Raw genomic sequence first — 12,190 nt, 5'->3', positions numbered from 1 at the left:
ATGCTTTGAGATCAACAGCATTCTCAAATATTTGTCTTCAGTAACTGAGAACTGAGTTGCACATATACGTTTTCAGTTCGAAAAAAAAAATGATTTAAGCAAACAAGTTTTGGAAATAAAAGTAAAAAAACGAGAAAAGTTATGAACAGTACCTGAAAATGCAGTGCTGTTCATTTTCAATACATCCTCACAAAACACTTATATTTTGCTCTAATATGTTGTGTTAATGGTTTGGACGACAATTGTGTTCAAACTGTGCACAGATATCCATAATGTGTGGATAAAAATCTATTCATATGGTTGAAGCTATGAAGCGCCGCGAAAATATGTTGAAGCACAATGCTACACATGTCCTATTTAGAGCTGCAGCACCAAACTACATCAACTCACAACAACTTTGAAAGTTGCCAGATAGTTTTCTCAGGGGTGGCTCAGCCTGGCGCAGAGTGCCAGTCTGGTTGGAGTTGGCGGAGGCAGTGAAAAGACAAGCCCACCACTTGACAGGGTATTTACGTGGGCAGTGGGCGTGGGTGAAGATGGCACTAATTAAAATGGAATGGACTTGTTTGGGAAGCTGTGAAACTCTAAGGGGGAGCGGGGCTGTGGCATGCACGAGCTTCTGTGCACGCTCGCATATCTGTGTCGAAGTATTTTTTTGTGTGTGTTTGCGATATCGCAAAGCATTCTCTGGCTGCCTGGACGTTTGTGTGTGTCTATGTGTGTGGGCTGTGTTGGAAACATGTTCTGGCTGCTTCCCGTGTTAATGTGAGGAGAACCTGGGGCAGGTCACATTACCACCCCCCCACCCCCCTCTGCTAACCCCCCCCACCGTGCATTTATTCCCAGCATCCCCTGGCAAGCACCCTCCTCTCTCTCTCTCTCTCTCTCTCTCTCTCTCTCTCTCTCTCTCTCTCTCTCTCTATCATGGTAAACAACACATTGCCACACAGCCGGAGCGTGATAGCCAAAAAATTAAAATTAAAAAAACATGTCCTGCAGGATGCCTGTATTTTGTTGCTTTTATGCATAAAAAAAAGACAAGACAAAAGGATGGAGCCAAAAGGACTGAGCGAGAGAGGGAGAGAGGGAGATAAAGAGAGAGAGTGTAAACAGGAAGGGTGTATTTGGACTGTTTTTTCTATTAAGAGAGAGATGTTGTTGTAGGGGCGAGCTTGTCTTTTGGGAAACAATTCGACTCCTTGTGTGGGAAAAAAAACGGTCAGACTCTACCTTGCTTGGTGAAAAAAAGAGTTGCAACATCACACATAAAAAGTACTTTTACACTGAAAGTTGCACCTTTTTAATGAGTGTATGTGTGGACGTTACTCACTGCAGCCAGGCTTGTAGTTGAAGCCAGGGGGCATTAGGAAGCCTTGCTGGGCTGCAGCTGCTGCCAGAGTCCTCTGGTCCGGAGGAAAGACAGGAATCATCAGCGGAGGGAGTTGGCCCTGGACCTGCTGATGAAGGCGGAAGATAAGGCGGGGGAGGGTAGAAAAGGAGCAAGGAAGGAAAGGTGAATGGAGGAAAAGAGAAGAAAACACGGGCACCTTTGGCATCTCTTTCAGTAACCACCCATAGACATGCACTGAAAACAATGTTCACAATAATGCTAACAATAGTGCTGTGTAATGTGTGTAACTGATTCCAGAACATCCTTAAGTATCATTCTGAAGACAGTTACATCTGAATTACATCATAATAATTTCTCAGAATCATATGCATTCAGGCTCATATACATATATTCATGGCGTACATATGGAACACACATATGACATCCGTCTGCAAAGACACTAATGAAGTCACACACACACACACACACACACACACACACACACAATTTTCTGGATTCAAAGACAAAAAGCAAGTCATCAGAACAGTTCACTAAACTCACACAACAGCTGGCCTTTTCCTTTTATTTGGAAGATGATGTTCTCTCCCTTCTCCCCACATCAACCCCCTCAACAACCCAAACACACACAACCCTCTCTGCGCGCCCGTCGGCAGAGAGCCATACGACTTCACAAGGTTTCCAGGATTTTAAAAGGAGAAGCAGAAAAAAGCTCCTCCGATGGGTGGCTTTGGCAGAGACGACAGGAGAGAGAGAGAGAGAGAGAGAGAGATAGAGGAGATAGAGACAGAAAAAGAGAGAAGTAGGAGACAGATGGTTGCACTAAACAGTGTTCTGCCAAAAACAACGCACAAAGACTTGCGTGTGATGGACTGACTGACAGTTTGAGAGGAAGGATATGAGAAGATGAGGAAAGGAAGTGAGGGAGAGTGGAAGAAGGTGAGACGAGGAGGAAAAGAAGGACACTTATTGAGCTGTGAAGCCTAGATGTAACGCTGGTATGATGTAGAAAGCACACATATGAAGAGAGAGAAGGAGCTCAAGCCAAATTCTGTGCAAATTTTCCAAAAAGTCAACACAAGAAAATCAATGTGTTGGATGCAACAAGATTGCATACTCAACAGAGCCCCAGTAACTCTTGAGCTACAGTACATTATGTTATTTTAATTAACTTAGTTGGAACATGCAATGTGATGTTTTCATTGGCCACCAGTTTTGCTTTTGAATCTTTGGGCATGGCAAAAGTACAACAACGCTACGCCTACATTGTACTGAAATATGATTAAAAAGAAGAAGAGGCAGGTCTTGCAATGTAATTACTTATCTAACGCTTTTTACACCAAATTTAAAAATGCCTTAAAAACAGGTGTATGGGGACTAAGTGTTGTATGTACATCTGTGATCTCTTTTGGGACTTAATAAGATTCAACCTTTTTATCCAATTCACAGGTTGCACGTTTGTTTGTTACAAGTAACTATTGTGTATCAGCAGAGAAAGACAAGGGGGCATTTGACAGAGAAAGGTCCTTCAGAACCTGTTTTCAAAGGCTGATTAATACTTCACATGGCGAGTAAACTAAACTGCATGTATAAAAGTGGGGCCCCTTTAAAACAAAATCCCTAAATGGGTCTTTCAGCCTTTGACCTGATTTCCAGTTTGCAAAGCACTTTGCTCCCACTTTACAACTCATCGCCTCTCTCCTCCTCCTCCTCCTGCCTCTCTTATTTTGCCATGAGGGCAGCGGGGTAATGGCCGAATAAGATAATGGGAAGGTAAAAGCTGTTTGATGTGGGAAAATTGATCTGGAATGATGGAAATGGCTGCACAATCATAAGGATGCGGCTGTGCCGCGGTACAATCAGGTAATATCTCAGTGATATGGACACTTAAAGTGCTTGAGACAGGTAAATAGAGAGAGAGAGAGTCAGAGAGTGGCTGTCTCTCAGTGCTAACAGCACTCCCAGCTTTCCCTGCCTGTGTGTGTATACTCAATTTTCCCTGGGCGTATGCATGCTTGTGTACTGTAAATACCTATCTGTGTGTGTGTGTTTCTGTGTGTGTGAGCGTGTCTCCTCCTCCCCCTCCGCCTGCTCCTGTGTGTCGGCATGCGGCAGCCAGCAGCACTGTAATCAAACTATCACAGCGCAGGGGAATACAGCTCTCTTCAAGCGACTCCTGTTTCCCCCTTACACCAAAAACAATAATTACTTCACCATTTTGGTTAACCATAAACCGCCATGCCGCGCGATCAGAGGGGAGAGGCGTTCCAGCGCGTTGCTCGGACAGGACCCCCACGGGGACGAATCACAGACAGAACAGTTCCGCTTTGCCTTTCAGGCATAATTGGACATATGCTGGAGTGGAGCTGGCTAGCAATACTGTAATGTTCCGTAGGGAGGGGAGGGGAGGAGAGGAGAGGAGAGGAGAGGAGAGGAGAAGTCTGTGGCAGCCGTAATACATACTGTACATACATAGAAGTTCTGGCACATATATTGTATGCAAAGTCTGTGTTTGTGTGCAAATGGCTTTGCTTTCTTTTATTACAAATGAAAATGAAGCTATCATAAAATGTCTTCTCCTCCCTATATGTGTCTCATTTTCTATCTCATAACAAAAAGACTGCACACAATAAGAAGATATTAATCAGTCTACAGAACTGTTGCACAATACATGTAAGCCTCCACAATGGGATAAGAAGATCAAGCAACAGAAAAGAGGCAAGAGAGAGAGACACAAAAGAAGAAGAAAAAAAAACTGAAATGTGCAGAGAGAAAGAAAGACAGAGAATGGTTTATGGAGGATCATTCTCTACCATATGGAGCTGTTATAATAGTTGGAGAGTTGGATATATGTGTAACAGCTGTTGAGCTGATGAGCAGCACCACTTGCCTACCATGGTCACTGGCGCGCGCGCACACACACACACACACACACACACACACACACGGCAGAAAACATGGGTCAGAGCAAGTTGAGTGAAACTGTGAGAAACAAGGTCTCTGTGTGGTGTGTGTTTGTGTGTGTGTGTGTGTGTGTGTGTGTGTTTTGAGGGTGAGGGGGGTTTGTCCACCCGCTGATCATATGATATGGGAGAGTTTCCCTCATCATGGCCCCCTGTGCATTCCTTCCTATTTACATTGATTTACCATGTACAAAATGACTTAATCTGATATTTCTCCTCATATTGGATGCACTACCTTAAATTGGATTATGAGCTCTGTGTTCGCCTCGTGATCATAGAGTAAACTTTGAAACCAAGTGGAAGACAAGAGAGGGAGAGAGAGCTCTCCCAAATCAGAGAATTAGAATCAGAGACAAAGAGATGCATTGACAGGAGGAAAGAAAAGCCTGTGAAAGAAAGTGAGGGTGAGAGAGAAAAAGATAGGGAAAGTGAGAGCGAGGCCGGAACTACAGTATCAGACAATCTCCAGATCCCACATAAAGGGAAAAGGCACATCTGAAACAGCAGGCGCTTTGGGGAATAACGCACTCCTCAGCTTCTCTTTCACATCAGGCCCAAAGCGAACATGAAAACCTACAACACACACAGACAAAACATCACACTGCTGCTACTGTAGGCTGCCGACGTGCTCCCTTTTTTTTATCTGTAAACCCCTTCTCTAGATCCCAAAAAGAAACCTGAAACAAACCAAACTGGAACTAATCTAAAAAAATCCTCTAATCAGTGAAACAAAGAAAAGCACTCATAATATATATATATATATATATATATATATATATATATATATATATATATATATATATATATATATATATAAAGAAAAAGTGTGAAACTTTTTCTTGAGAATTTTCACGGGGGCAAAAGGACAGAAAGAAAGAAATAAGTCGACAATCCACTATGGCAGGAGAACTTCCCAGGAAATAAACAGCAGATAGAGCGAACAGAATGAACAAGAGAGGGAGAAAGAGAGACGGAGAGGGGAGCAAGAGTTGGATAATTGGCAGCGAGTCGATGCTGCGTTCACCACGCGCCAGGCAGCACAGCTTGAACTTAAAGCGCCGCTGCGGCATAATGAAGATGTGGCCGCTAATTAACATATGGGGTGCGAAACAGGTTGGTTGGCACGCGGCTTGCTAAAAACTCCAAGGTAAAGTTATTATTGGGGAGTAATTAGCTCTATGAAGTTAATGCGCCGAACAATAGCTGCCAGCGCCGCACAATATGGCTCGCATTTGAGCGTGCGAAAAAAATAGCCCCCGCTAAAGTGCGAGTCCCACAGCTAAAATCTGTTGGCGACCATATGCTCCGGCAATTAATGCAAGACCTGGATGACCTATTGCTAAAGAAGGGACGTGCGAGCAACAGAACCAATAATTAATTTGGAGAGAGAGAGAGAGAGAGATGGAAAAAGACAGAGACAGAGAGAGAGAGAGAGAGAGAGAGAGAGAGAGAGAGAGAGAGAGAGATAGCTGGCTTTTAATATTAGCCCATTAACTTTATATGGACAGGGGCTATTAGAGGCCAGCCTGCTGTGAATGTAGGGCCATGGTTCATGTCCCAATGGCTCTGCAATGGCTGGGATGGACACACACACACACACACACCCACACACACACACACACACTTTTCTCTAATGTACTCACACACACAGACATACCTGTACACACACACACACAGGTATGTCTGTGTGTGTGAGTACATTAGAGAAAAGTGTGTGTGTGTGTGCATCGACACATAAAGTGCGTAAGAAAAACACAAATTACACTGGTTGCGGTGTAATGGGAGTGATTAAACAATTACACAGGCAATTGGGTTAGCCGCTCCTATGCACAGAGTACAGAGGTGCTGGTGTGTGTGTGTGTGTGTGTGTGTGTGTGTGTGTGTGTGTGTGTGTGTGTGTGTGTGTGTGTGTGTGTGTGTGTGTGTGTGTGTGTGTGCGTGGTTTACTGTATTTGTGTGTGGAAATTAATGAAAAGCTTTTTAGGGTTTTTGCTTTTGTTTTTCTCTTTTTGTCGCACAGAATTAAAAATATTCAACACGGACAAAGGCTTAGTGCTTATGACTACATCAGGTAAGACACTTGGAGGTGTGTGGGTTTGTGTGGTTTTGAGCCTGTGTGATTGAGTTACCAATGTAGGTTAGCCTTAATAGAGAGCTTGTTAGCCGCTGTCGCCGGCGCGTCTGGCCTCTCTTAAACTAGTCAAAGCATCAGGTGGCTTTACTCATTTTTCTGATTCTTTCTCACTCCTTCTCTGTCTGCTTTGCGGTCTCCCAGCTACAGCAACGTTGGCGCTTGATGAGACGAAAGACAGCCAGCAGAGACACACACTCGTCTGCGTGTGTGGTTAGGTTGAGTGAGTTTTGATTCATTAGGCAGGACACACTCGTGTCCCCTCATCCCTCTGTTTTCAATGTACATGAGTGAGTGTTTGTGCTGCCTCTATTCTATGAAAAATGTGTGCGTGCTCTCAAGGTAAGCCCTGAGCAGCTCGGCAGGTGAGCTCCTTTCATCCCCGTTGCGCTTCCCAGCACAGTGGCAACAGTCGTCCCTGGCGACACTGGAGGGAGCCTCGGAGACAAGTTGTTTAATTAGAATGAGAGAAGACGAGGGGCAAAGCGAAGGGAAGTCTGAGGAAATGTGCTCACCCCTTCGAGCTTAACAAGAAGGCCCCTAGCAGGGGGTAGGAGTGCATGTGTGTGTGTGTGTGTGTATGTTTTGTGTGTCTTTATGTGCACATATGCTCTTGTTTTGTAATTCTGTAGCGAGCAAGTTATGTTATCCCCTCAGATTGAGCACAATGTATTCCAAAGTAGGGATCATTATTCCTGGTCTTGTTTGGGTTTAGGTTTAAGATTAAAGGAAAATCTAGGGTCAAGACTTGGCACAAAATGAAAGCATCATTGATGCTAATTCATGGATAATTCCAGGTAGAATCAATTAGCGAGAGCGATAAAGTAGCCAATCGCTGACTTCTGGAGACTAATGACTTGTGTGTGCATGTGTGTCCTGTATGCCATTAGCTTGTGTTGCTGGGATGCCTGCCTCTGTAAATTAACTTGCTTGTTTGTCAGCTCACGCCACAGTGCCCGTTGGCCCAAATAGCGGATGCTGACACGCATATCACTAGCTTGATTTGGGTTTCAGGGTGAGAAAAAATAGGAAACCGGACGCGAGGACAATAAATAATTTGTCCTCCTTTTATGAGGGATGTGTGTCACTCTCCTCTCTTTTTCATGAGCTTGATTATTCGTTTCATTTCATCACCTCTTCCAAGTGGACGGTTGAAAGCATTCTTCACAGGCCTTTGGGGGGTTAGGGTGGCTAACAAAGCCAAGGACGCAGACACACAAAACACACACACACACAAGAAGGGACAGCTGAACTCAGAGCCTCGTTAGGGGGAAATGCAATCACAAGGGGCTTATCATACAGACACAAAACACACACACACACACACACACACACACACACACACACACACACACACACCACACTGAACCTGGTGCCCTCTCTCTGGCAGGCCATTGTATTGTGGGATTGTGCGGACAATCTCTTCATGAATGATTAAGCAGTGTATTTCTCGACCAAGTCTTTGATGAGGAGTGTGTGTTTGATCATCAGGCGATTGTGCAGCGCTCTCTGTGACTGCTCGCGATAAGTGTGAAGGCCTATATTTTTGTATGTTTGTCCGTGTTTGTGCGCACTTTGATGTGTGTGATATACGTGAATGTGTGTGTTTTTGCGCTCCTGTGATGAGCCCCTGTTGATTGTGTCCCTCTCTTAACAAGGCTGCCTACAGCTGCCCCTGCTTGTGAGAAACTATTGTTGGACCCGTTCAATGGAGAGACGCTTGTTTGGAAAAAGGTTGCAAAGTCATGGGAAAAGAGAGCTTTGTCTCCGCTGGGTCGTCAGGGAGTGAATCATGAGCGGACGTGTTTATAGCTTTACACACACAGCTGCGGCGAACACACGCGCGCACGTATGCGCGGATGAAGAAATGGACGCTCGAGAATGCACAGAGAAATCCTCAGAACCAGACTTCTTCTTTTTTTTTGTCAGAGAGACAATTCAGAATTTGAACTCGCACAAAGCAAATAAACACAGCTGCTTTACAAAGAATCGTGGACACTCATAGACACACGTCTCACACGCATGCTATCACAAGGTCTCTTATCACACAAACTGTGTATGGCTAAACTATTGGGGGAAAGGGAATGTGTGTGTGTGTGTGTGTGTGTGTGTGTGTGTGTTCCCTCTTGGACAGGGTGTCTCTTTATGATACAAAGCCCGGCTTTCTCAGCTCAAAATTCAGTGTCATCTGCTTTTACAAAGGCCTGGGCTATTCGTTCCAAGCCACCTGGACCAAGATAGAGGCTCCAGTGTAGCACCCAAAAGGATAATACCTCCATTTTTAAGTGTTACATATATACCCACCCATGTTCTCAGAAGCTTAAGACACTGATTCACATTGAAAGGGACTTTTTAGTTGATTTACTTTGCAGATTCTTTTGGTCTATACAAGGTTATTCACTCTGTCTACAATCTGCATTATTAGATCTGTTTAACATCTTGTTCATAACGCCTTTGCAAATAAGAAGTCAACTGAGTTTGCATTTCCTAGTATTTCCTGGTGAAAGGAATTCCTCCTGCAGATGTCAGGTGATTGACAAAAAGCAGAGTGAAACAAAATGAGTCCTCTCCTCGGGGGAGAAAAAACAAGCTGAAATTAAACCAAATGTTGCTTAATTCTATGTACTGTACAACACTACATGTATTTGCATTTTTTTGTTTTGTTATTTCTTATAATTGTGCAGTGCACACTGGAGAGCCAAAGATCAGGAGTAACTATGTGACTTAACTCAATCGATTAACTTAAATTCTTCTCATTATCATATGTTCAATTGCTCCATCTGTGACAGTACCGCTGCTCTAATGAAAGAAGAATTTCTTAAATTAGGGTCAAACATGGTTCTTAGTAACCATGACCCAACCACAGACCCGAGTCAGGTCGGATCCAAATTATATTAAGTATAATTTGACCCAGGAAGGGTAAAAAGAAATCCAAGCAGACTCGCTATCAGCTCTCGTGAGGAAAATGTTTAAAAGTTTGGCTAATAATAATGTCCGTTAGCTACCTTGTGGTTGCCATGATAAACATTTGAGGTATAATGTGATCTAGTTCTAACATTTCTTTGGCTAGAAGGTGAAACCACAGAAAGGGTTAACCTATTGTCAGTGTTGTTTTGAGCGTCTTCCCGACCCCTTCTTGGCTTTTCTCACTGGCTTGGTTGCCTAGTTTGAGTTAGTACAACGTTGGGGTTGCTTAACCAGAGCCAATCTACTGCTCTGCCTGTGAACACACCCCTACCGCCACTCAGACACAATGGAATACAAATGAAAAAAGTGAACTTCACTGCCAGCTTGACGTGCAATCAATGATTTATATAATAAAGACTTAAAACGTACATACTATACTAGTGCGGATTTTTCCAACCAAGCTGACCACTTTCACGTGATTACACAGGTTGTGTGTGTGTGTGTGTGTGTGTGTGTGTGTGTGTGTGTGTGTGTGTGTTAAGAGGAGGAGGGGCTAATGTAATTCAATCCTGATTTAAGGTCCCAAATGCTGATGGCTGAGCAAAGAAAAGCTTCAACAATCAAAATCACAAAATTGCCTTTGTGGGCCATGCAGACACACATCAGGACACATCCACACAAACACTTGGAAAGATACACACACATGACTACACGTGTGGATGGACACACACAGACACACCGGCCTCACCTGGATTTGTTGCTGCAGGAGGTTGATTTTGTGTTGCTGCTGCAGAAGCTGCTGCTGTTGCCGGGCAATCTGAGGACGGCGAACACAACACATTATTATAATGTATATGCAGTATGTTTGTGTGGGAGTGTGTGCACATGTTGTCGTGTGTGTGCTTCGGTGTGTGTACAGGGCCTGTGGGAGATGCGACACATCTGCAGGTCTCTGAGGCCCCAGTTGAACGACAGAGGGTCGATGCCCTGGTATGAAATATTAAAAAGCTCATCTCATCTGGACTCAGCTCACAGCCAAGTGGACAACTGTGTCACACGACACACTTACTGACTGGAATGGTTGTAAACATTTTGAATTCTAATCTATTAGTCAAAATCAATTGCAGATGCTTGTAATATAATTTTACTTGGTTTTTGAAGCTTGCCTGTTGTTCATTCTTACCTGTTCTGCAGCCTAAAATGTAATTAACTTCTGCAGAGAAACTCTACAGTGGCTCATAGAGTGGAAAAGAAGCCCAAGCACACAGTATTCACACACAGTACAGCCAGACTCGGTACACACTGGTACGGGATGCAGCCAAGGGCACTGTAAGGTATTGTGTTTGTCACAGGTGATTCGTCCTTACAGCTGTGTTTCTGGATGTGTGTGTGTGTGTGTGTGTGTGTGTGTGTGTGTGTGTGTCCCTTCGCAAACCCAAGCTTCCTAGAAGCTAAAAAGCACAATAAAGAGGGAAACCCTTTTCTATGCAAATACCTGGCAGACTGTCGCCTGGGAGCTTGGAGTGTGTGTGTGTGTATGTGTGTAAGCGTGTGTAGGTATGTCTGCGCTACATCCGCTCTAACACTACATACCCTCAGCTTATTCCTGTGCAATGTTCCTGTGTTCAAGCTGCCAAAGGCGTATGTCTCTGGCTGCGTGAAAGCTATACAGCTATACTGTGTGTGTGTGTGTGTGTGTGTGTGTGTGTGTGTGTGTGTGTATGTTTATAACTTGTGACTCCAAATCAGTATCCAATCATGTGCCATTGTTTACTGTGTACTGATCAGGCTTCAGATCCTTCGTGGCATTACAGTGGGGAAAAACCTATGAAATTGTTACTGTAAAATAAGGTGGAAAACCCAACGAAACAAGATATCTACAGATGGGGAAAATTGTTGAAAAGTGCTGGCTTAATAGGAAATAAGTGATATAACAAATAGTTCAGGCGTTTTTTTTATGTTATGTTGAACTACAGTCAGACTAAATGACTTGTTAGGATGGATTTGTTTTGCAGCGTAGGCATACAGTTTACAGTGTTTCCAAACGAAGCCCTTCACATGCAGTGCCCCTGTACCTGGTCCTGCTGCTGCTTGGCCAGCTCCATCTGCTGCCTTTGCTTCTCCATCTGTGAGGCGGCCAGCTTCTTCTGCTCCTCATGGGCCGCCAGGAGCTGCTCCCTCAGGCTGCTCAACTGGCCAATCATGCCCATGAGTTGGCGCTCTTTCTCCGCCAGGCTGTCTGCAGTACCTATAGGGTGAGAGAGGAGGGGGGGGGGGGAGTGGAAGAGAGGGGTCAAAGGTGAGATGGTAGCACTTTGAAGAAAAGTGCAAGACTCGGTTGAGGTTACGCCATGAAAGATCTTTCATCATTTAAAAGAACGTCTAGCTGATCATCGATAAAAGGACATTTTCTAAGTATTAATGTACAGTATGTGTCAGCCATTATATATACATATCACAGAAGAAGTAATAAGATGTAAATGTAAGAGGAGCAAAAAGCTGAGATGTCATGCACTGTTCTTCTACTTCTTTGAGAGTTTGTCATGGCTATCCGGAGGCCAGAAAGGATTGTGGGGCTGAGGTTAGAGGTCAGAGGCATGAAGAAGAGGGACAGAGGAGGAAGGAACAACAACAAAGCAGTGTAAAGCTATCCATGGCTTGTTGGTCAACCTAATATATGACTGGTTAGGGCCTCTGGACGGTAGGAGGGGGCATGTCAGTGGAAGGTGCGTATGTGTGCTGCAGAGTTGTAAAACCAGATGTTGACTTATTTTCTCGGGCACAGAGGGCCAGCAGTGATTACTCAAGCCACATCCATCACTGCCTTTATTGCCTTATTGA

At 44.2% G+C, this 12,190-nt stretch overlaps 1 protein-coding gene across 11 annotated transcripts in view; it reads right to left on the bottom strand.

The window, feature by feature from the left end:
- The window catches only part of sox5 (SRY-box transcription factor 5), a 237,569-nt gene that overhangs the window by 29,140 nt on the left and 196,239 nt on the right, over positions 1–12,190 (bottom strand). For 8 of the 11 annotated variants that reach the window (XM_078242529.1, XM_078242530.1, XM_078242524.1 and 5 more), the window contains 3 exons: positions 11,425–11,597; positions 10,098–10,166; positions 1,331–1,457 (listed from right to left, as the gene is read on the bottom strand). In XM_078242529.1, coding sequence (XP_078098655.1) covers positions 1,331–1,457; positions 10,098–10,166; positions 11,425–11,597 — 369 coding nt within the window. The remainder of the gene's footprint in view (positions 1–1,330; positions 1,458–10,097; positions 10,167–11,424; positions 11,598–12,190) is intronic. The other 3 variants (XM_078242526.1, XM_078242527.1, XM_078242534.1) reach the window with 1 other exon arrangement.

This window comes from Sander vitreus, chromosome 23 (genome assembly GCF_031162955.1).
Source record: "Sander vitreus isolate 19-12246 chromosome 23, sanVit1, whole genome shotgun sequence".
NCBI classification, from domain to species: Eukaryota; Metazoa; Chordata; class Actinopteri; order Perciformes; family Percidae; genus Sander; species Sander vitreus.
This window is presented reverse-complemented; position numbering and strand designations above follow the sequence as displayed.